The sequence below is a fragment of the Xiphophorus couchianus genome, chromosome 7, assembly GCF_001444195.1.
Source record: "Xiphophorus couchianus chromosome 7, X_couchianus-1.0, whole genome shotgun sequence".
In the NCBI taxonomy this organism is placed as follows: Eukaryota; Metazoa; Chordata; class Actinopteri; order Cyprinodontiformes; family Poeciliidae; genus Xiphophorus; species Xiphophorus couchianus.
This window is the reverse complement of record NC_040234.1, coordinates 13022896-13048454: the sequence shown is the minus strand read 5'-3', so window position 1 is coordinate 13048454 and position 25559 is coordinate 13022896. Positions and strand designations below refer to the sequence as shown.

The following is a 25559-nucleotide window of genomic DNA, read 5'->3' as shown; positions in this document are numbered from 1 at the left end:
CTCAGTGTGTTAGTTGGGTGGGCATCCAATTTGATCTTGTAGTAAGTGATGAAAGTGTGTGTAACCCAATGCCGTTTTGACCTGCCGCAGGAGGAAGGAGCTGTCTAATGTGCATGTACTGTTTGAACACTGTTCCACACCGACACATCAAGGGGAAATAACAGAATGCTTAAATCCTATTGATTTTGACACAGAGAAGCAGAGATCAATGTGTTTTCTTGTCTGTATAACATGCATACTTAAAGTACTTCTTTCCCTTTAAACTTTTCGCATTTTGTCACACTACAACTGCAAAAGTCAATGTATCGTACTGAATTTCATGTGATACATCAACACCAAGTAGAAAATAATAATGAAGTGGGCAAAAAAAAGAGATTCATGGTTTTCAAAACATTACAAAAAAAATCTGGACAGTGCTGCATGGGTTTACATTTACCCACTTTTCTCTGATATCTATAATGTTTTGTCCAACACAAGGGCCTCCAGAGGGATCTGTTTTGTGAAGGCCTTTTGCTTGAGAAGATTACAAACAAAAGAACATGTCAGACTGAAAATAAGAAATCCATCGCTAAAAGTGTGCTTTACAAAATCTCATTTGCAGAATTCAAAAAGTCAAACAAGGAGCAAAGCAAACTTGGAAAAAGATGCTCTAATTGACTAAGCCAAAATTGGACTTAGACAACAAGGAAACACTTTTGAGCCTTTCTTGTATCAGTATAGGTATGCTTCCTTTCAGCAGGGACATGAAGCTGGTCATAGTTGATGAACAGAAGGAGGAAGCACATAAGCTCATTGTAATCATAAAAATGACTGTGCTTGTTAACAGCTGGATGTTTATTCTGTTGCAGTGTTGCGTCTTCTAAAGGAGGGAGTAGACCCCAACACTGCCACTTCCTCAGGGGGATCTTTGCTGCACCTGGTAAGAAACTCCCATTACGGCCGTAGTTTTAATAACCGAATAAGGAACAGCCCATCCTTGAATATTATTTTTCTTTGTTTTTTTGTTGTTGTTGATAATCTCCTCAGGGCCTTAATAATTTTCTTCTCAGAAGATTATAATCATCAACAGTTCTGCACAATAGATTTTTACAAAGATCAATTACCATGCCACATGATTTTCACAAGTATTAATTATCACACAATTATTCTGTTTCAAGGCTAGAAGCTGGCTGTGCCTCTGGATATACGCTTTTCCCAAATATGGGATTTGAACTACTAATGGGAATCATGGTCTCTGGTTTTTCTGCAGTGTGCCCGCCATGATAACGTGTTTGCAGCTGAGCTTCTGATCGAGCGAGGCCTAAATGTCAACCAGCAGGACGAGGACCTGTGGACAGCCCTGCATGTAGCATGTGTGTGCGACCACGCAGATATGGTGCTGCTGCTCCTTCTGGTGAGCACGATGCACAAACACAGACATGCGATTAAGTGGGAGGATTAATCCACTAACACTAAACGCAACAGAGCACTTTATGGTTGTAGTAAGATTGATTTCACCAATTCCTCTAGCTCTGTTTGTTACTCACAAATTATGTTAGTGGTTTGGACTTAGTTGACCTTCAGATTTCTTGCTGAAGTTGCTTGCAGCTTGTCAGCCTACTGGCATCACTCATCTGATAATTTCCCTCGGACTGTTGGCATATTTCATTGATGAGGGTTTGTTTAATCCAGAGGCCCTCAAAGATGACTTTTCATCCCTTTACAAGCCCATTTACATCTTCAAAAATCTGAACATTTCCAAATTTTGCATTACCATGATATCAAAGAGAAAGCTTATTCTGTGGAGAGTGCTTTGACAAGAGCTAAGGTTGCACTGATTAGGTCCACAACGAGAAATGTGCCAGCTGCAGGGGAGGGCATGCACATCCAGCCTAGTCACTCAATGGGTTGGCACGGTTCTGCTGGTGCTGATTAGACCCACAGAGGACTGACTGGCGTGAAGAGCTCTACAGAATCTTGTACAGCCTGATTCCTCTGATTAGCTCCTGAGTGATTGCTGTTAACCTTCTGTTAGATCAGAATAAGATGATTCTGGGAAGGACAAAAACATCTGAAGAAATCCCTGAAAATTGGTGTTAATTCACACGTGAGCTGCTACTGTATGGTATGGCTTATGACTTCATATATGTGAGGATGCTTGTGCGTATTTGGATGCATTTAATTTCCTTCCAAGCAGACTCATTTACTGCTTCACTGGAGACTGTAACTAAATGTTTACCCGTTATAACCGAGGAAGCTATTTTCCTGTGAACAAGCCATACAAACAGGAGTAAACTCTGTAGGAACATATGGTAATGGAAAATGAAGATCGTTTTATAGATGAAAATGTCTTTCTTTATGCATGGTAGTAAGACTATGACTGTGCAATGTGTTTAGAGGTCTAAAACTTTGTAAAATGATGCTTCTGATTAAGACTGTCCTGTTTGATATGAACGACAACTTAATCATTGATAGGTTGTGGAAAATTTTAAAAACCCAATTTGATTGGAGGCTAGTATTAATTCCCAGTTCCTTGTTCCTTCTAAGTACCTTTTCTTGTTACCTGCATTGTTATAATTTGAAAGTCATTTTGGATAAAAGCATCTGCCAAATGCAGATGCTTTTAGCGCAGTTTAGCTGCTACTGTTAAACTGCGCTTAGCAGTAGCAGCAGTCTTCCTACCACTAATTTAAAAACATTTTGTATTCATTCATTTTTTTTATGTAGTGGTATTTTCTTAGGCTGATTGGAAGGGATTTCAACTTTAGAGGAAAGTCCTCTTCAGTATGAGATAAACTTTGAGTTACATTTTGCACAACTTGTTTGATTTGATATACTTAAGAATGAATGAAGGGTTCCACAAATACAGGCATTTTGAATGACAATTCAAGATTTCATAGACTTCTTTTTGAGTTAGAAAATTTGAGTTTTATTAGATTTAGACTTATGTTAACTTATGTTCTTCCTTTTTCACTACAATCCTATCACCTGTTGATTCCTCTTAATGGTGTGTAATAATTTCTTGTTTGTCCTTATCTCTTGTCCATTTTCCTGTTTGCTGCCAGGATTTTTATGGTCAAAATTTTGTTTTACAATTTATTTAGCAGCATTTTACAGCATCTTTTCTGTGATTTCCTAAACATTTTACAGTAACTAAGGTCTAGTAAACCATTGATGTTTGTGCCAGCTCCTATCTCTTAGTCATTGGTAAAACATTGGACAAAAGTGAAGACAACAAATTGAGGAAGAAAGAAAAAACCGAGGTCAAGTTCATCTATTGCCTACAAATATTCAAACCTTTTGATGACCTTCAATTTACACAGGCTATTGCATGAAGTACTAGACTCAGAGTCAGTACAGACCCAAGACATCTAGCAGCCGAAGTGACATGGTATTGCTGATGATAATGACAGGTTGATTTGTTTTCCTTGGTTTTGCCAAGACTTCTACCTGCTGCTTACTGAATTAGAACTTTCTGTTTTTAAATAATTACGGGAGGCTTCTCTGTCCGAGTGGCTGTAAGTGATCTTCTTTAGGTCCTCAATCTAAAAGGTTTACATTCTAACCGGAAATTGAAGAGTGGTCTTACCGAAAGGAGCCTGATTGAGCCATCGTTATCTTTGACTGGCACAGGAAGGAACACACCAGCTAATATGTTCTAATCTGTTCTGTCCTACTCTGCCATCTCTTTCCTCATTTCTCTTCTATTGCTCTGTGCGTCTCTCCGTGATTTCCTGTCTCCAATTTTCATGCAGGGAGACTGAATGTTTTTTTTTTTTTTTGCTGACGGAGAGGTTTGCCAGTAGTCTCTCATGGGCACAGCGAGGGGTGGGGGTTGATGAGAAGATGGAGTACTTAGCAGCCAATGATATTAATTCCCTTATCTTCTGCTTCCAAACAGCAGGGAAGTAAGCCATTAATAAACTGTGTTGTTTCCAGTATTTTGCCAAATGCTCCAGTTTTGGACATTGACTGTTTATAAACGCTGGTGGGATTTGGTGAGATTGGTATTTAGCAAGTAAAAACTTGAATGCAGGCATGATATTTGTAAATGCCAAAACACTAACAATAAATATAATGTTCTATGCAATAACAAGACTCTATTCTCTAGCTTGTGATATTGTATTGAAACAGCTAAGACTTTTCTATGCTTAATTAATGCACTTTGTTCTGATTTTTGATTATCTTAACCTGCATTTAACCTTCCCGTAAGAGTATAGGCGTGTAAACTATTTTTTTACATATTCGTTATTCAGAAACTTCAATTTAATTTATTTTCTTTACATTTTATTTTGTGTTGAAATTTTCTAAACGAGTTGAAATTTATTTTTGAGTTTAATCAGAACAGTCTGACTAAAAGAGAACTACATTGGGGAAAAAGTATACATGTATTTTTTTGCCTGAAACCACTAACACTGCTGCTGCCTTCTTTGCCATAAAATTATGAATTCATATCTCCAGAACTCTGAGACTTTTGAAAAGACATTCTCTACTGAAAGCCCTTGGCTTTTTCATCTACTTAATGTAAGAAAAATATTTCTGGTTCTTGGTTTTTCAGGCAGACAGAGCTTTACAATGATGCCTACAGCGACTGAAAACATCTTTTCACTCCTAATAAAATCCTTATTAGGAGTCAATTTCTCTGTGCATCTTTGATCATTTTGCTTCTAGATTCATCATCAGATGCAGCGACATTGCCCTACCAATGCAACTATTGTTCTACAAACAAAAAAGAAAATCCCCTATCAAAAATGTTGCTTTGCTACATTAATCATATTATGCTGTATAACTGTACTGGGAAATAATGCTTATGTTCTGTATAAATAATATTTTCAAATGTAAATACAGCATGTAACTGTTATCACACAATTATTCTTATCACAATATATTTCTCTGCTAACTTAAATTGAATTGTATTGTTCATCCCTATTTACTGTCAAGTTGTAAGGTTTTCTCTGCTGGTTGTTGGAGTTGGTCTGTCAAAACACAACTGTTGAAATAGAAGTGTAACAACACATTTTTGGTATATACTAGTCGTGATGGGTCAAATTTTTTGTGTTACAAGCCTATGTATTTTGTTGCATCCCATGTTTTAATATGAATTGTAATATTGTCTCTGCTCTTTGCTGGTTGCTGTCCAGCTAATTTCCAAAACTGGTCCTCTGTGACTGAGCAAGACAAGATCTGTTAACCTTCCTGACAGAGTGGTATTGACTGTTTCTGAACCTTGACGTTAATTGTGCATTCAAGCCGACTTCTTCATTATCAGTAATGCAGTGCACAGCTGTACCAGCTGTAAGGACTGCATGCCATATACGACAGCACCCTAATTGGAGTTCAAACACCCACAAATACTCAAGAGTATTACACTTAGAGATGAAAATATGAAATCAGATAGATGAGGTTAGAAAGCGGACTGTGTGCTGGTGTGACGGTGTGTACAGCTTGTGTACAGAATATTATGTAATGTTGTTTTTGTGCTGCACTGTTCTGTACCTCCCCTCCAATCAGGTCCTTTGCGTCTCAAAAGTTGCTTCAAACTTTGATATTTCCTGCCTTTTGTACATAATGATTAAGTAGCTGCTAGTTGTTTCCAGTCTTATTACCTGCACATTGCTTGTATATTCCTGCAGCTAACCTTCATTGGCAAGAAAAAAACAACTTTCACTAAATAAAGGCTGACACACAATAGCCTCACAGGAAAAAAAAACAGATTCAGAAACTAATTGAAAACCTTGTGCATCCTAAGGAGCCAATTCTTTGAATTTTTTTGTGTAGTTGAAATAAATGTTTTATAAATAACAAATATTGTTTTAAAACTTTGTTGAAGTAACTTTTTACATGATCTGCTCCAAGTTGAGACTTTCAAAATAATTTAAGAATAAAATTCTTCTCTATAAAATGTATTCTTTGAAATCAGGTTTATAGGTTAGCTGAAGGAATATACAAAACAATGTGCAGGTAATAAGACTGGAAACAACCAGCAGCTACTTAATCTATCATCTACCTGCTGTTCTGTAGTAGTTATTTGGCTGCCCCCCATGAGGCTGCAAAGACACACAGGTGTAAAACAACAAATGGATCAATTATTTGTCACTAAATGGTTATATGCAACACAACCTTTCAGCATTTTGACTTCTTACATTCACTACTCAGATTTTCATGTTTTGCTTTAATACTATGGTGTAACCTTTTTTTGTAAAGCTGAGGACGAACTGGTGCTCATGATGCAATGGAGTGGATCTGTAGCCATCTTTAATTTTTTTAAGGCCATTTTACTCAATGTACTCACATGGCAGAGCAGAGGAAGCGCCACTTCCATTCTCTAGAGGAAAACACCTTTTATAAACCCCCCTCTGTCTCAGACAAGTAATTAGAAAACATTGATTAGGTACTGAAATCACTTAAAGCCTTTTGTCTTATCTCCTGCTGTGATGGTGAACTGTAGTGGATGCACTCTTGTTGAGTAAGCACACATTAATCTCTTGACATACATGGATAAATGCAGGCTACTGATTCCCTCACCCCTAACTCTCAGGTGATTATCTAATAATTTATTTAATTCCCTGTATTTCTTTAAAATATCTTCAGTGCCAGTCAGATCTGGAATGCCTTGATAATTAGTTCCAGTTTATCTCAGATTCAGGTCTGATGAATGTTTGTCTTTTTTTCTTTTTCAGGCCGGGGTTAACATTTTGCTGCAGGACATCAACGGAAACATTCCTCTGGACTACACTTTTGAGGGGACAGAGACGAGCTATATTCTCCGAAAATATCTGGAGGACAATGGTGAACCTTTCTGTGAATCTTTTATGTTCTTTTTGTGATCTCTTTTCACCCTTTGATTACGGTGAAACATTTGTTGTCATACTCCATATTTCCTGCTGTTCAAAAACCATCAGTAAGATAAATGCTTAGTTTAATGTTTAATTTACACCCACACTGAAACTGTGCTAAATTGTTAAATGAGCTGCTCTGCGCGTGAACGTCTCCCTGTTTGAAGGTGAAATGCAGCTTTAGGCCCACTGATAGCAAAATTTGATTTGGACCGATGTCTACTATAGAAAAACGACAAGGTCAATAGTTCAGCTGAAATGGAAGAGATAAAAGAGCAGGGAGAGGAAATTGATTAAGAACTGAATGAGAAGCAGTAAAAAAAAATGCTTTTAAATAAAATATGCACAATGTCCATAAAAAGTTATAGAAAAAAATATTCTTTCCCCCGTTTGAATGTGCCATCAGCCTGCATGAGCCTGCAACAAATCACATGACAAATGGCACAGTTCTTTTATAGGACTGTGGATCTATCAAGACCACCCACCACAGACACACAAACACACACCGCAATGTTCATTTCAGATTTCTTCCTTCTGTCACCCCCATGTTGTGATCTCCCAAACCCACCCCCTTCCCACTGGGATTTGCCTCCATGAAGCATACCCTCACTCACAAGGGCTCCATCAGCCTCTGTTGCTATAGCAACAGGGTTGTATGCTCTCTGTCCTTATCAAGTTTGTGCAGTTACAGAAAAGACAGATTGTCCACGTTTGACGATGCCAGGAGGTGGTTGCTGAGGGTAAATGTCCTCTCATTCTCCTTGATGAGTCACTACCTTTCATGGCGCATTAGTCGAGTTTAATCAAGACGTTGCTTGAAGGAATTTCATATGAAAACTATAAAATATGCAGTTCTGCTCAGAAGTTTGCGTAGACTTTTCAGTAGCATAGACGTCAGATTTATCGAGAACTTTTGATGTGACTGTTGAACCGTTGTTTTTCTGTGGTGGCATGAATGTACAAACAGACTGTGGCTCTTTCTCAATGTCCACTGTAGAATAAATAAACAGGGAGAGACAATACATAAGTGGATGGATTTGAGGTCATTGTCATGTCCAAACACCTAGTTATGATTAGATTGCAACCCTCTGATTAAAACTGACAGATAAAGACCAAGATCTAAGCGCCTGGTTCAAAATCAACACCTTGAAACTTAGAATTCACAGCTGCTGAGACAGACAAGCCAGATACCTTATTGACAAACTTAAAAATAAGACATTATGATCAGATGAGCGAAATACTTTGCTGTTTGACCATTATGCCTGTAAGAGTATTTTTGAAGAGCTCAGGTAAGCCTTTCAGACTTGAAAAATAGTGTGACGGTGGTTAGGTATGGAGTGGTAGCATTATGGCACAAAGTAAGTGGAATGATAAAGAAAGAGAATTATCTTCGAATTCTTCTACCTCACCTGAAATCTGCAGCGAGGTTGAAAGTGGGACACAATTAGGTGTTCAGCCAAGATAATGACCCCAAAAACATCAAAACAGCTTTAACTCTGTAAAATCCAGTGTTATAATATTGCGTCATCTCTATGCTGACCTTTTTTCTAGTGTTTTTTTAATAAAGACTTGGTGATTGAGCTGTATTGTTCAGGTTTAGAATGCTGTTGGTTAGGAAATGTCCATAAGTTCCTCCACAGGATCTCAAAGTAACACAACTTGAAAAACTCTGGCCATCAACATCTCTGTGAATATGTCAAGTGATTCGCTGAACCAGATTATTCTTTAAAATGTATTTTTAAAATTTTGGGGCGATCATGTCAATGTCTAGAGGATTGTACAAAATGCAAAATAATTTTATATCATAATTAATCTTACCTTTAACCTTACAAAAGCATAGCAATCTGAAAACATCACATTTTCCTGCAAAACAATCTACACGGTTGAACTGTTTTAATGCCCGCTTCTTTGTGGGTTAAGAGTAAATGCAGCAGGCAGATTTTTTAATTCATTAATTCCCAGACTGCTGTGAATAAATTAATATGTTTTTGTTTGTATGATGTGGTCTGAGAGCAAAGAGCTCAGTTAAAAACAGATGGATCCGATCTCTGATGTATGATAGATCTTGATTTTTAATCGCTTAAAGGTAGATCTAGGGTGGTAGAATAACTCAGAAAGGTCACAGTAAAGAGACATTAGATCAAATCAAGAGAGCTAAACACCAAACAGCTTCACAAATTACCACAGCAACAATAGGAAGTGACGTCATACGCCTTATCTAATCCACATTTAGGTTCTGCTGTTTTCATTAGGCAAATTAGATTCTAATTTTTGCTACCAATTTTTGCTTTAAAAATCAACTTTAGTGTAATGGTGCATAATCCTTCCTCTCTGTAAAAGCGATTCAGATGAATTATTAAAATGCCTGGATTAATATAATATTCATGCCAGTGATGATTTTATGTAAACTTCTGACTAGAATTGTAGGTATTATGATCGTTTCGGACGAGGGCTCTTCATTAAAATTTGCCCAAAAGGCATAATTTGTCCCTGCAGATTGCGTGGGAGTCAGCCTTTTCAATTAGCCATGCAATGTTATCACTGTTGATATTTGATTTATTAAATACAAGCCTACACATTCATTGCTATTAGTTAGCACATCCTGGAGCAGTATTTCATGATATTCCTGCCTTGATTTACAGAAAGTGCAATCTCCCTAAAAAGATTCAGGAAGAAGGAAACTCAGATGACTTTTTGGTGATCTACAGATATTTTCATTCTGCAGTCTCTTACTCTCCTCGTTTCTTTTCTAAGAAGCACCATGGCTAAGCCAGAGCTGTCATCAAACCTTTCTAAGATAAGTTAAATCTGACACCTGCTGCAGTTTATTATTTTAAACAATCAAAAAATGTTTTTTTGGTGAATGTAATGCTTGCACAAGCTGAACTATCAATTTATTCCTTCCAGTTAAAGATTACAGCTTTAGACTCTTAGGTTATTATACAATTATAAAGATTAAGCCATTAATTAACTAATTATACCAAAATACATTGATGTTTATGGTTGAAACATGATTAAATGTGAAAAATTTCAAGGGTTTATAAAGATTTTATAAGACACTGTAGCTGTGTGCTTTCAGTGTCTCAATACAAATGCTCTCTATATGTGTGCTCCAATTTTATTTTTGATTTTTGCAAACTAACAAGTCATAAAATCATTTATGTAATGCTATTGTTGCTGTAGGTGTAAACGTGACCTCCATGCACACCATAAAGACACAGAGACCAACCACCATGCTGTCTGATGTTAAACATCTTGTAACCACCGGGGGAACCCTTAACCAGCCTAATGACGAAGGAGTTACTTTGGTAATTTAACAATTCCTAAGAATTTTTGATAGTGACCTTTTTTTAGTTTCTTCAACTCTCTTTTTATCAACTCATGAACGTGTTTATTATTATTTTTTAGTTCTAATATGCTTTTTGTTTACATCTCCTTTTTCTAAAGCTCCACATTGCGTCTGCCAGTGGCTACAGAGAGGTGGTGTCAGTGTTATTGGAGAACGGAGCAGACCCCCATCCAGCTGACAACAACTTTTGGACCCCACTCCATTTGGCTGCAAAATATGGGCAGGTAACTTGCTGTTCAATGTTTTGACATTAATCAACTGGAAACCTAATTTAAACTGAACTGGCTTCATTGATCCATTAATTAAAAAGCAAAGTAAAAATGAGAAACTTATTGATGGACTCTTCCTTCACTGAACCTGCCTGTAGGCATCTGAGAGTAGGAATAGACAAGAACACGATTCTCATAAGAAAATGAGAAGAAATTAGTAAAACCATGGTTTCATGATCTTATTTAGTTTAGAAGGATAATGTAAAAACGACTTTTTTGAGATTTACATCATGTTACAATATTGTTCCCCCATCAAAATCCCATCTGCAGTGTTGCTTTGATTTTTTCTTTCATGTTTGAGGAATCTATGAATCTCCCATCGCAACCATTCTGTTGTCTCACTGAGGTCTTTTCCACAAACTCCTCATTAGCTCAGTAGACTTTCAGTTCCACCAGGTGTTTTGCTAATCGCTGCTGCCACTAGTCTGGTGGAGCTGAGTGGAGAAGACGTGGGGTAGGGGATCTCTCTGAGGTGCACATTTGGCTTGATACTGCAGCTCAGGCAAGGAGCTTTGGGTTAATAAGCAGTTCTTATTCACCTCCCAATGGTTGCCATGGGAGATTCAAGGATTCCTCAACATGCATGAAAAAGTCAAAGCAAAGCTCCAGGTCTGTGTTTATGAGCAAATTATATTATAACATGATATAAAGCTAAAAAAAAAGTGGATTGTTCTTGGCTCCAGAGAAACCTTCCATGACTGGTGCTTTATCTAGGATTTTATAAAATAAAATAAAAAACTGCAGGAATAGAGTGAACAGACAGAAGAGTGGCTTTGATAGAAAAAGTTTCAAAACCTTGGTTTAGTAGCCCATGCCTAAACCTGAGAATGTATTAACTGATTATAATGTTTTAAATGATCAAATTTACAAACAAGAAAAATGTTTTTAGAAAAGCATTTGGAACAGAATGGGATAAAGATTTGGTTTGGAAAGGTTCCAGTTATGAAGAGAGGGAAGTGATCATGTTTGGATCTTGCTGACATGACTAATTACCCTTTGGACTATGTGCTTGGTCACTGACAAGAAGAATTTATTATTCTGGTGTTTGGAATCGTTCTCCAGATATTTGGTTTGTTAGTCCAGAAACCACTATTTTTTTCTTACTTTTGTGTGTTTCAGTTTTATCCTCTGACTTTGCACACAGCCTTTCTCTGTTTCATTCATATGCATCTCCAGACCTTCTTTTCTACTTCTCATGTTTCATTCTGAATTTACACCATTTTTAAATTCCAGATGATAATTTAGTAGATCTGCATGCAATAATCCACTCTACAGTCATGTTAAAGGAACTTGAGTTTAGCCATTATGTTTTTCTTTGTTCTTGTGCTTCCTGAATGCAGAATTACGATGCATGTGGAGGTGTGTTTGTAGGACTGAAATGTGTAAGTGTTTCAGACTTACCAGAGGCAGAGTGGAGAATTGTAGAATTGATTGGGTTTTTCTTGCAGTGCTAAATCACCTCAGTTCTCTGCTCTTTACTGGTAACAGTGCACCCCCTCCTGCATGCAAAGTACTCTCTGGGCCTTCTTAACATTTGCCTTTTGTCACCTTCTGCTTATTGCTAGTCTTTCAGTGGCACATAACACAACTATACACCACCTGGTACATTAAACTCTGAGACCTCTTCTGCAGCGTGCCATGTGCAGTAGAATGAACCTTTAAGAAAATGTATGACCCTATTATCCAGCTAATTAAGCTTTCCTTCCTTGGATTTGTGATAAGTAAGATCCTGCCTCCCAGCTCCCATAGTTTGAATCAAGGATTTTAAAGTTCTGGTCTTCAGAGGGACAAATCGTTCTTATTATGTTGGATTTTCAGTCAAAAGTAAAAGGGAATTAAATTACCAACCTACTTGGATTGGATTCGTTTCTTTAAATTTATAATTGAAGTATTGGAAATTAAGTAAAAGTGGGTCTTGAATAGTTTTCACTCTTTAACTTTAACTTAAACTTTTGAAATTAAACATGAAAACATAACATCAGAAGAGTTCATGGGTATTACTAAAATGCAATCTGTCTGGATCTGCCTTAAAGATAAGCCAATGCACTTGTAATCTTTTCCTGTTCCTCTTTGAAACCTGAATTGCTGAAGCATTCACATCTTTTAGTGCTACTGACATGTGGCCATTATTTATAGAGTCTGAGCCTTGCCGATAAGCTTCACGGGCAGAGGCTGTGCTTTAGCCTCATAACTTTACAACTGTCGGCATAGGTCACAGTTAGTCTTGAGAAAATGCTGACTCATTCTCCTTTGCTCTTCTCTTATGTCTTATTCCTGTGCAGCTGCAATACAAATAATCACTTCACCTTCCCATTTGGAGGTGAAAATGTCTTTTTTGTTGATTTGGCATCATTAAACTGGCTTTTATCCTCCATTATTCATCATGGTTTAAGCTTGTCTATTTTAGGCTTAGTTATATTATTCTCTATGTCAAAGATTGAGAATATGTCAAACATGTAAAAGAAGTGAGTAAAGGCAGTGAAGAATCCAGTTAAAAGTGGGTAAAGGGTAATGACATTACATCTGGAACAGCAAATATGGGCCAAAATATGTTTGTGTTATGTACTCAGTGCCTAGCTACCCAAGTAGTAATGGCACAGACTTCAACTTGGAATAATAAGGTAAAGATTTCAAAGCCGTTTTTTGGGTTAGGAGAGAGGAGTTTAGCTGAGAGTAACTTAGAGATCTAACAATCTAAGAGAGGTTAGAATAACCAGGGATTTAAAAATGATCTTTGGTGAAACCAGTCTGCTTGTTATTCATCACAGAGATTAATGAATGCTTGTACCAGAATTTAATTTGAAGAAACTTTCAGTTCAGGCTCCGTTCAGGTAGACGTTGCAATATCTGCTTCAATTTTGACTGATATTCTTATTATGATGTGCAAATACTTTATATCGGCGATTCATGGTCTCTAGGGAAATTCTCTATACATCGTAGACACATCATTGCTCAGGTGAAGGTTGAGCGTTTTCATTTCCGCCCTTTGGACCCCACAATATCAGCTTTCCATGAAGTGACTTGTAAGTGGGGGGAGCTGCAGTTTGGAGGAGTTTATAAATCTATACATTATTTTACTTAAACATGTCCTTGAATCACAATTAAACAAATGTGACAATTTCTTGTAGGGTAAATTTGCTGTAACTCATAAAGCTGACTGACATTGTGCCATGTGCATCACCATCGCCAAATGGATGCCCTGTATTTATTTACATGTTTTGATTCTTTAATGTTGTGGATTTTATTTCAAGGTTTGATAGATATGATGCCCCCCAAAAAGCTGGGCTGAATATCCATGTGTCAAATGAATGTAAAGGCTGTGTTACGGATTCTTTAAAGTAGAGATATCACAACTCAGTCCAAACAGTATTGCAGAAAATAGAGAGATTTTACATTTCCATCCATCCAACCATCCATTCACATGTATCTATTCTGCTCTTGAGTTTTCCCTGGATTTTGGAGAAATGGAGATCTGTTTTTCCTCTCTGTTTTCCAGACAAGCATCGTTAGCAAGCTCCTAAGGCATGGCGCAAATCCAACTTTGCTCAACTGCAACCAAGACAAGCCTTCTGGTAATATATTTACTGAACACATTCACACTAATGAGCATTTGATCACAAGCATAAAAACCACTGCAACTGGAGGGGCAACATGTTCAATCAAGTGGGAGGTAATAAAGCAAAAAAAAAAGAGAAAGAAAATAATTTTGTCACAGACATAAATGTAGATCTGTGCTGACTGCCTTTGGGTGAAAGCAAAGGTAATAAAGGGGTGTTACAAATTACTTTACAGGAACATGAAAACAACAATTTTATGAATTCTTAAACATTATTTTACCTTTTACCTGTTTTGTAATAACGAGTAAAAGGGGAAATAATAATTAGGCCACTAAATGTGGGTTCTTAGACGTCTGTGGTGGACATCTGTTCCTGTTTTGACTGGTAGCCGCCAGTCTTTAGGAAATACATGAATAAATAATAAGTTACAAGCTGAACCAGCTACCATCAGAAGATTATGCCTACTTTTGATGTACAATTATGGATGTCTTCTAAAAGGTCTCACTTCCCTATTCATGAGAGTTAATGGCTGAGGGAGACTTTCGCTCATCACGGAAAAATTAATGTAAAGCTTATAGCAAAGGGCAAAACAAAATACCATGTACAGGCCAAAATAACGTTCTGTGTTCAATTTGGTACTTAATGTTTAAAAATTCACAATATTGTTGTTTTAACAAATGTTTTGGTACTGATGAAGGCACACTTCTATGGTTTAAGTAATGGTAATGGTTATTAGCTAATGGTTATTTCAATCACTTTGTTTTCACCTGCAAGATGATGACTGCCAGCTGTAGATCTCTTCAGTGCAGTTTAAGATTGGTAGTTGGGCTGTAAAGGAGGGGAGTAACACACATTAAGAAATAATCATTTCCTCTGCTCCTTATATGCCCTTCTTGTTGATGATGATATAATCTGTCACACAGTTTGCAATCTTAGTACATCAGCATGTGAAATTGCTAATGTAATTCATATGCTGATGAATTACATCAGCAATTTAGATAGGTAAAACAAATTGAACTTCACACATTTAAAAAGTCTGTTTCCTACCAGTCTGTAAGAATTTTTTGAAGGTAGAAAAGGTTTCCTTCAATTTGTGTTTTGGTAGCGCTCGGTGAGTCATTCTACTATCGTGGAGCAACACATAAAAAGTCTCGATTGTTATGAGTGCAGTGTAGGCACTGCTAGCCAACAATGCTTTGATGATAATAGTGGCCAATAAGTGACATAAGTCTTTGTGAGAGCATTCAAATAGATTGTAGTCTTTTCCATCAAGAACTTTGTAGACATCAGTGACCCGAATTTGATGTGGCCGGTTAAGGGAAGCTAGTGGTAAACAGAGAGGTGATATGTTCACTTTTAGGCTGATTGAAAACCAAACTCGCCTCTGCATTTTGGACCATCTGGTGAAGGTTCACAACACAGACTGGGAGACCAGTTAGTCCAGTAGTGAAGGCAGGAGATGACCATAGACTGCAAGAGCTGGGTGGCATATTGAGTTGGGCACGGCATGACTTTTTGTACATTTAATGATGCAAAGTGATTGAGTCATGGAGGCATGATCTTTAAAGGTCATTGATCATGACACTTAAGTTTCTAGTTGCCATAAATGGAGCAAGAGATTATGATTCAGTTGATACTTTATTTATTCATTGACTTCGGTAGGGGAATCTGTATATTAACATTCTTATTTCATTAATGTGGCCTATTTACTTTGTTGCCAGATGCAGTCTTGATTTAATGAAGTCTAGCATGCTTTCAGGGAGGGAAGGTAATACCCAGTGTATTTTATTGGATTTCTATTTGACAGAAATGCAAAGAAATAGATGCATATTTTCTCATATTGTTTTACTATAAAAAAGTGTGGTGCACAATACAATGTACAAGTTTGCTTTCACTTTACAATTATGAACAATTTTATTGATACATCCCTTAAAATCTTTCTGAAGTCTATGACTATAACTTCACAAAATGTTAAAATGTTCCAGTCTTATGGATGCTTTTGGATGGCACTGTATAAACAAACACACAGAAAATGTGTCAGAGACTGGGGCTTTGAGTTTTCTTTCTCCCTTTTTGTAAGATAATATCTCTCTGCTGTTGCTCACCGTTTACTCTCTGGGTTTAACCAGGCCTGTGACTCATTCTGGTCTTAATCAATACCCCATATTTGCATGTAGACACAGAAAACATGTGAGACAAACCCTGAGAGGCTGAGACAATCCTTAACATTTAACATTGAAGCTGCATGGTTTTCCTGTAGAAGCATATAATAATGAAAAAAGAAACGGGATAGCAAGAGATGGGCGTCAGGGGTGCTGTCTGTCAGACTGAAATAAAAAGCCAAAAGCCATTTTCTTTCCCTTGGGCCCTCTTAGGCCTCATTACAGATGGAGAGATCCTAAAGCTCTCATCCTCTGCAATGCTGGATTGATTCTCTGTTAGATTTGAATTCTGGATAAGGGCAATGTCATCAAATGCATTTTTGAGAAAGGGGTTATAATGACACTTAGTAGTGCCAGTGTTGTTTAAGCCATCAAAATCCTTGTATATCAACACTTCTAGTCTACTTACTTTTTATCTTTTGTTTTTACTACAGAAATAAACATTTGAGTGGATTAGAAAGATAAAATAGATAAATTTTGCTCTCACGTATTCAGAATTGCCTGCATTAACTTGAAGAGTTTTATTTTTATTTTTGTGATGTCAGATTTTCAAAGTAACAAACCTCTGGGTTTTCTGTCATTAGATCTTGCAGTGTCAGAACCAATAGCAGAGATGCTGCATAGTGCAGAGGAGAGCTGGTTGCAGAGACTGAAGGACCCCGGAGCCCCACTACTTTCAACAGACCAACGTTATGATGGAGGCTTTCATGACTTCAACATTCCTCTCAAAACTTTGTGAGTCTACTCTTTTATATGCACACATTTATTCAATACATTGTAAATTATGATTTATCCTTTTTAAACTCAAATATTTTGTATCCTTTCCCCAAATTACAGTCGTTTAACTCGCCATGCCTACTCTTTTGTTAATCAGGAATCCGCTTGGTCTCTCAATCTCTAAGCGGGACAGTCTGCTGGAGAAGTGTGCCATGTTCAGAGAGGCAGGTGGAGCACTAAGCCGACAACCCTCTCAGGATAATGGCCTAGATAGTCCCTTTAGCTCTGGACCAAGCAAACTGGAGCAGGTAACTTTGCTTCAAAGCCCATTTAAGGATGAACCTTCTCAGAGTGTCTTTGGCTGATAAAGCAAAAGGGTTACATTTGAGTTAAACTGATCTTTAAAACTCAAGAAGCTGTATATACTTAATTTGGTGTGGGTTTTTCTTTTAATGGAGGATGTGCATCTTTTGAATAATTTAATATTTTATTAGGCTTCAATAACAGACTTCAGTGTAACATCTTGTGATTTTATCTGAAAGACAAAAACTAAAGTACTGTTTTGCATAATTGTGACATAAAAAATGTTTTCCAAATATGTAAAATGTGTTTTGTTTATGTATTCATTCCCCTTTAGTCTAAAATATCCTTAAAATATTTCCAGTGCAACCAAGTTCTCCTGTTTTATTGAAGCAAGATTAGTCTATAAATCTAAATCCCAAATCTCGCATGGAATACTGTTCACTCAATCATCTAAATGTGGAAGCTTAAAAATGTTGCATTTGAAGTCCTGTTATTTCAACATTGGAAAGCTCAAAGTGAAGTAACAAAAATAATCTTGTCGTAGTTTGGGTTTTGTAGAAATTATGCAATGTATGTGGACAACAACAGAGGCTATTAAAACACCACTCTGAGTTCAGATTTCATTCATTGTGTTTCTTTAGGTCAAGCTGATGCCTCCAGCTCCCAATGATGACCTCGCTTCCCTCAGCGAGCTGACCGACAGCAGCCTGCTCTACGAGATGCAGAAGCGCTTTGGTAACGACCAAATCTATGTAAGCCTGTTATGTCCTTGTACCTTTTACACACAAAACCTTAAACACCCAGAAAACCCTGAAAGGCGAGGATAAATATGAAACATATTTTCTTGACGTTACAGTTGCCTTTAATTATTGGGATATTCTTTAAAGTCTGAATGTGAAGCATTTGGATCATATTGCACAAACTACAGTATATACCCAGAAGGCCTCTGAATTTACAGATTTAAGGTTTTTGCCCTTAAATCTTACTATCTTGATACTTTATGGAAACAAGTTGTATTGTGAGGGGACCTTGTACTTTCTTAAAATACTGTATCTAGCTTTGTTTTTTGAATGGGTTAGTTTAATTATTCTTGGTAGTCGTACGTCAGATTTTGTTTGCAACATAAATTTTATCTCTTTTTTAAGCCCACTGACCTAACAGAGTCTCCTACTTCCCTTGCTCACACATAGTCTGGTGAAAATATGACAAAATCAATTCTGCAACTTATTTATTTCCATACTTTTGTCATGCTTTTAGGGGCTTCCAGGTAGGATTTTTGAAAGACTGTAACCAGAGCAATGTAAAGCTGCACAGTTGGTGTTCAGTAGTCTGCTGTGTGGGGAAGCAGTGATAGTGTGCTATTACAGAAACCCAGATGGGCAATAGACAGAAGGGTTGTTCGCAGTGTTGGAGGTGACTAAAGGAAGTCAAAATGGAGAATAGGGAACTCTGCTTATTCTTATTTTATAATCTAGAATCTAATTTGTTAGACTGAAGAAATTAGTTGACAAAGTCTGATGAACGTGATGTACTGTTTTGCTTTCTGGTTAAGTCTTCTAGTATTTTTAAAAAGTCGTACAACTAAGTTGTTTTGTTGCATAACCAAATATTTTGGTGCACAATATGAGTCAAGTCCTAAAAATAGAATCATAATAAGCTCCAGTTGATTTTTTCTGTACTATAGCTAATTTGCTTCAGTTTTGCAACGCAGGGTAAGAGAGAAGAGAAATGATGGACATAAATGGGGAAGAACAGACAGAATAATCCATATGCTACCAGCAGGGTGATCAGGGAAGGGGGCTTTCAGGAGTGGCCACCGCCTTCTGCAGCACAAAAGACCTTTCCTTTTCATCCTTAAAAAGAGAGATGAAAAATGAAAAAAACTCTAAATTTGTAATAATTAAATAATGAATCCAATTTCCATGAATTTTACTTTTTAAGAAAAACATAAATGAATATTGCCTCCAGTCTGCAAAGAATGGGATATTTGTTCAACCCATTAACCTTGAGCCCAGTCTGGAGGACAGACCAGCATGTTACTAAATATTAGCATTAGCAGCACTTTCACAGGAGGCAGCTTGGCTCTAATAGAAGTTGTGAATGATGAAGGGTTAGTTGGTTAGAGAGGAGGGTCAGAATAAGATCGCCGTTCATTCTGGTCTTAATGTCTGTAGGGCTTACATATGAGACAGTACGTCTGAGTTCTTCATCAGGTCATTTTATCAGTTGGAGTTTTACTGTTATCTTCTTACAATGTTTTGCAACATTATTTGCAAACATGCAATTTGCTAAACACATATGCAAGGCTTCCTTTTAGTATGACTGTTTATTAAAGTTTTTAGAAATGAGGATGAATTACTTGTTTGCTAATTCGCGTGTCTCTTCCTGCTCGTGTTTAGACTTACATTGGACACATTCTTCTACTCATCAATCCAAACAAAGAGTTGCCCATCTATTCCACTTTGGTGAGCAAACATTTAAATTACCTGTACGTATTTACAGCAAAAAGCCATTGTTGTCTATTAGGATGTTTCAATTTAGATGGGAATATATGGTAATACTCTCTCAAGCAGGATGGTTTGCATTAGATGAGCTTTAAGTATTACAGCTGTAAAATCATTCTATGAAGGAAAGAGTTTCCTGCATAAAAAGCAGAGTAGCAGGAGCTGAAATGGACCTAGTAGTTGATAAATAATGCAGTCTTCCTGTTAGCGATCCGCAGCGTAAGACTGACTCTGCATTAGCCAGAGAAAACACACACAGCCATTGCTAGACGCAAACAGTCTGTTACAGTTTCTCGTCACAAGAACAAAAATGCTTATCAAGCAGAAAAGAAAAACAAACGACAACACAATCCAGTGGGAAAGTTATTGAAAATTGCTCATTTATTACCTTTTCCACAATATTATGTCATTGTGCAAAAACCTCCTCCGTCCCTGTTTCTGTTATCACCAACATAACACTTTCATACCACTGCTGGTGTGGGCAGACAGGGACAGTATGAATGACAACATGCCGATTCTGAATCTAAAATAAATACTTTTTACTTTTAGGATTATTAATCTATTGCTTCAGTCATAGAAAACAGAAAATGAGATTTATTTTTACTTCATTGGATTAAATATTTAAATTTGTACATTTAAGTTTGTGTAAACTCTAGCTACACGGTTACTTAGAGTGGTATCTTTTATCTCTCAGAATGATCCCCAGTGTGGCTTCACTGTTTCATTGAAAATTGATCCCTCGCCTGATTGTGTGTACATCTTATGTAAGGCCTCTGTCTACTTCTTAGGTGAGTCAGTTGTACCTGAGCTCCACTGGCCGTCTTTGCTCTTCTCTACCGCCTCACATCTTCTCCTCAGCTGAGAGAGCGTATCACATGATGCAGCAGGAGAGACGTCCACAGTGTTTCATCCTGAGGTACTCCTGCCGTTCCTTTCTATACAGGAACCCCCAAAGTTGAGACATTTCATTAGGTTTGTTAGAGAGCACTAGTTTAAAAAAAGAAGCTTAATGAAGACCAATGAACTTATGTAGAAATGAAGATGTTGAAGCAGGGTTTGCTTGTAGAATATTATCCCAAACTATAAACATCCTAATGGAGCACTGCCACTGCATCAAACCTGCAGCTGTGGAGATCCACCAATCAGATTGAATCTGAATGAATCTGTCGAAAGGACAACGTTTTGTCATGCCTTTTAAAAATGTGGCTTTTTGGAAAAAAAGTGAAAAAGGAAACCATAAGAAGGGATGTTTAAAGGATGTCACAAGCATACACAGCAAACATGTGAAAGAAGGTGTTCTGGTCAAATCAGAACAAAATGCCTACATCCAAAACACAATGTTTTGGGTGAACACACAGGAACACACTGGGGTGAAATATGGCGATATATGGTGAAATATGGTGGGAACAATTTTCTTAAGCAGAGACAGGGAGACTAATTGGAGTTGATGGGAAGGTAGATACAAGGCGATCCTGCAAGAAAACTTGTTACAGGCTCCAAAAAAGGTTCACATTCCAGCAGAACAGCAACCCTGAACAAACGGAGAGAGGGATTGATGGTTTAGATCAGAGCATAATCACAGTCCAGACCTGAATTGCTGTTCTGACACTCTTAAATCTGCCTGAGCTTAACATATTTACCAAACAAAAAAGGGCAAACATTTCTGTCTATAAATGGCAGAGGTTGGTGAAGAAAAAAGCCAAAAATTATAATTGATGGCAAATGTGATTTTCAAAAGTATTGCTCTGAGAGTGTAGCCTTTGGCTTCACTGGATTTCATCTTGGTGTATCAGAGCAAAGGGAGAACAGAAATGTATGCCACCATTTTCACATTTTTATTTGTGAAGAAACCATTTTCACAACATAGTAACATTATACTTCTTGTTGATCTGTCACATTAAAACCCAATAAAATAAATTTAAATTTGTGGTTGTAATGTGATAAGATGTGTGATAAGATATGAATACTTTTACAAGTCATTCTATGTTAAACCAGAGCTGCAGTGACAGTTTTATAGCTAAATAATTGTGTACATAATTGGCAGGTTGCTCACGTGGTTTGCCCACTCCCCTCAGCTGCACACCTGTTAAATCCTTCCAGAAAGATTAATAGCTCTGAGCCCAAGCCAAGCAGTAGACCTGTTCCACGTTTGCGCAGAGATGGATGTTTGCTGGGAGGTGTTGCAGAGCTGCGCTCTTTGTCCTCGGCCGGACCAACTCAGCACCCTGATTGCAATTAAATCCTGTTCCTGCTCTCCAGTGACATTCCCACTGAGTCGTAACCAGTCTGGCAGAGAGTTAATGCGCCCTGGCCACAGGCTATCCATCTCACTTACACACACAAACACACCCACAGTGGCATTGTGCTGTGCACTCACAAGTGCACACGTTTCCATTTCCTCAATTCCTTCCTTTGCACTTTATCACTCCTTCTCTGGTTTCACTTTTGATTGTGCCGTGGGTCTCCTTGTTGTCTGACATGCATATATACCAAAGTACACACACATATGCACACACACATCTTCTTTTACAGGCAATCAGTGGTCCAGATCCTTCCTGAGGCAGATACTCTAACAGTCTACCCTTAAAATCTAATAAAAACTGTTAAATGAAAAGATAGCGGAAGAACCTTTGGACATGGAAAAGTAGCATAACACATAGACACTCCCAAACCCCAAAAGCAAGCTGCGGTCTTTAGTGAGGAGACCCTGACCTTCTCAAGCCATCTGCTTGGTGTTACTATGCATGTCTTGTCTCCCTGCGTGTCAGTGAGTATCAGAGCATGTACTGTAGGGGAGCCTTATGTCAGCCTTGATATCCAGTCACCAGAAAATTAACAGGCGTCCTGGGTGTTAAAAGTATGGGCTCAGTCAGTGAAATGTCACTGATGTCAGGAGGAGTGGGTGGGACATGTAATGGGTGGGGGTCCCTGAGGTAGGGGAGATGTCAGGTGGGTGGAGACATTCACTGTAGGGGACAGATGATGTCACCCTGATGACTAACAACTCACACCTACTCTTCAGAGACAGGCAAAGCTCTATTTGAGATTTTTCTTGTGTTATAAAAAGTCTGTTGTGGTGGAAAAGGTTTTTAAAAAAAGCCTAACAAATAACCAGAACAAAGCGCATTGAAACATTTAACAATGCAAATTCAGTGTAAAATGTTCATTGATATCACAACTTATAGATACACTGTTGATGATCGCTTATATAAAGTATAATTTGTGGCTTGCATCTGATACTTATAAAGTGTCGTACAAAAGTGTTTTTCTCCCTTGAAAATTTGCACAAAATTTGCTAAACTAGTTTTAATGTTACATTCTCAATTGGATTTGAGTCTGGACTTTGCCTGGGTTATTCTAACATCTGAGTGTGCTTTAATTTAATTAGTTTGATTGAATATCAAACTTACTATCAACTCTGACAAGTTGAAGTCCCAGCTGAAGATAAACATTGGTGCACATGATATTTACTGGGTGCTGTGCTTTTTGTAAAACATAGTGTTTAGCATGTCACCCCAGAAATGCTCTAATTGTTCATCCTGCTAGTTATGTGGAAGCCCTTTCTTGGTAGGGTTAGAGTTTTTTTGCTTTCTGGTGATAAATTGAACAGTGCTCTATGAGATATTCAAAACTTGCTATCCTGTTTTATAACTTAACCTTGCATTTAACTTCTCCACAACTTTATCCATGATATATTTGCTGTGTTCCTTGGTCTTCATGATGCTTTTTGTCCATTAATGGCTTCCAACAAACATCTGAGGTTTTCACCGAACAGCTCAATTCACTCTGTCAAATAACACATGTGTACTCTGAAGAGTTTTTGTTGAATTATATTTCATTCAGGGCTTTTTAAAAACATTCTGTCTTTTTCACAATTAAGCACTGCTTTGTGTTGATCTTTCACATAATAATTGGTGTCCACAATTGTTGACGTTTTAATGTTACTCATTGTGGAGGAATTCTAAGGTCATAAATACTTTTGCACAACACAATGTGAAAGACTAACTGAAGACTTGTCTCTTTCTGTCTTTTCAGTGGTGAGAGTGGTTCTGGGAAAACTGAGGCATGTAAGCACATTGTGAGACACTTGACAGCTCGCTCCAGCCCCAAAGGCTTTGGGTTAGAGCCCAGAATGAAACACGTACGTCTGAATGCGTCCATCTGTGAGATGTTTGTCAAATTCTGCACTTCAAAGATCCAGTGGGTGAAGAGGGGTCCTCTGTAGACTTGCATGATTTAGGAACCTGCAACAATGACACAGCTGTGTCCTTGAAATGACTTTTGGATCTCATATCAGATTTCACTTTTTTCTTTTCCGTAAATCTCTCTGTCAAACTCATAAATTCCTGAGTGCCCCCTGCCTGCCCACTTTGCGTGCATACATTGATGTTAGCAAGTATTTCACATATGATGGCATGCAACATCTTTATGCTCTGCATGATAGATTCTTGCATGTTAGATTTTGAACACTTTTTGATGGTGCATTAATCATTTCCTAAATTGGTTTGAAGGTCAACACTAACCACATTATTTTTAAAAAAATGTTTCTAGATAGGAAATTTAGATTCACAACGCAACATTCTGCTTTAGCTCAGAGACTGATTTAAAATACTGTAATCAGTGAGTGCTCTTTTCTGATGAAGTCATTGTAGGCAATATCTGGGTCAACCTTTCATTCTGGGACATGAAATGATGAGACTCGAATCATAGATTTGCACTGACATCTAGTGGTTCAAAAGAAGACTTTCCTTGTTGCCTTTGACAAAGATGTTTTCTTTTCTGCATAGTGTGTTATGCTTTATTTCTCATTGAAAGGTAATGCAAAGCTTAACATGAGCTGTTTGGTTATAAATACAGGTAAACTGTATTCTGGAAGCTTTTGGACATGCAAAAACCCCAAGAAACAGCAACTCAAGCCGTTTTATCAAGTTGCTAACGATCCAGTTCTGTGAAAAAGAAAAGACAATACTGAGAGGTAATGCAGTGTGCACATCTGGCTGTAAATGAAGCTGAGTTATGAATAAATTCAATGTCTTTATTGTCATATTCGAATATGCATAAGACATTTGCCAGTGATGTTAGATTTCATTCTTAAGTATATAGACTTTCATGTTAGTTCTTCTGGAGATTTATATAAGCCTTTCTTTAAAATATGTTTTATTCTTTATAATTATTAGTGTTAATATTATTAAGTTATGTTATTTTATTGCAGTTTTCTGTGAAACACCATCAGAACATAGTGTATAATTGAAAAAGGAAAGGAAATTTACACATTGCTTACTTGCAAGTTATAATTTGCAGTTTGCCACAAGAAATGCACTTTTAGAGGGAAGATCAGTCCTAGTCAAAGGCCAGACCTGATCTAGAAGAAACTCTATTACAAGACTTGAAAATTCCTCTAATCTGACCTTTGGATGCAGGGCAAAGTGTTCAGTCTTAATGAGAAAAGCTAAGAAACAAACTTTTAAAAGCCAGATTTTTTTTCACTTTAAATGTGTGTTATTTTGATTTTATTTCACATAAAAAGCTACTTTCTTGTTTGTTTGTTTCACAAATGATTTAAATCAAAGTAATTGGTATTCCAACACACTTATTGTGGAAACGTTTACGACTATAGACACCTGTTCACAGCTTTAAACAGGTTACTAGCTTTGAGCCACCACCAGGAGGCAGTAAAAGCTAAAGAATATCCCTTCATCTCGATTTGATTTAATGCCTAATTTGTATTTTTTATTTATTTTTTGTTGGGTTTTCAACATTTCTACGTAAATTTAAATTCTTGATACCTGCCATTAAATAGATACTAAAAAGGTAGTAATTTCAAGTTGTTTATCAATAATGATGTAAGGTTTTTGTACTGACTTGAATACCATGTGTCCTGTT

At 37.3% G+C, this 25559-nt stretch overlaps 1 protein-coding gene across 4 annotated transcripts in view; it reads left to right on the top strand.

Annotated features, from left to right (window-relative positions):
* The window catches only part of myo16 (myosin XVI), a 113162-nt gene that overhangs the window by 39617 nt on the left and 47986 nt on the right, over positions 1 to 25559 (top strand). For all 4 annotated transcript variants that reach the window (XR_003596229.1, XM_028023224.1, XM_028023225.1 and 1 more), the window contains exons 3-15: positions 849 to 919; positions 1250 to 1393; positions 6660 to 6768; positions 9999 to 10123; positions 10263 to 10388; positions 13930 to 14005; positions 16737 to 16887; positions 17027 to 17177; positions 17814 to 17924; positions 19572 to 19637; positions 20465 to 20592; positions 23712 to 23817; positions 24534 to 24651. Coding sequence is in view for 3 of the 4 variants with exons in the window: in XM_028023224.1 (XP_027879025.1) it covers positions 849 to 919; positions 1250 to 1393; positions 6660 to 6768; positions 9999 to 10123; positions 10263 to 10388; positions 13930 to 14005; positions 16737 to 16887; positions 17027 to 17177; positions 17814 to 17924; positions 19572 to 19637; positions 20465 to 20592; positions 23712 to 23817; positions 24534 to 24651 (1482 nt within the window). In the remaining variant the exon portion in view is untranslated. The remainder of the gene's footprint in view (positions 1 to 848; positions 920 to 1249; positions 1394 to 6659; positions 6769 to 9998; positions 10124 to 10262; positions 10389 to 13929; positions 14006 to 16736; positions 16888 to 17026; positions 17178 to 17813; positions 17925 to 19571; positions 19638 to 20464; positions 20593 to 23711; positions 23818 to 24533; positions 24652 to 25559) is intronic.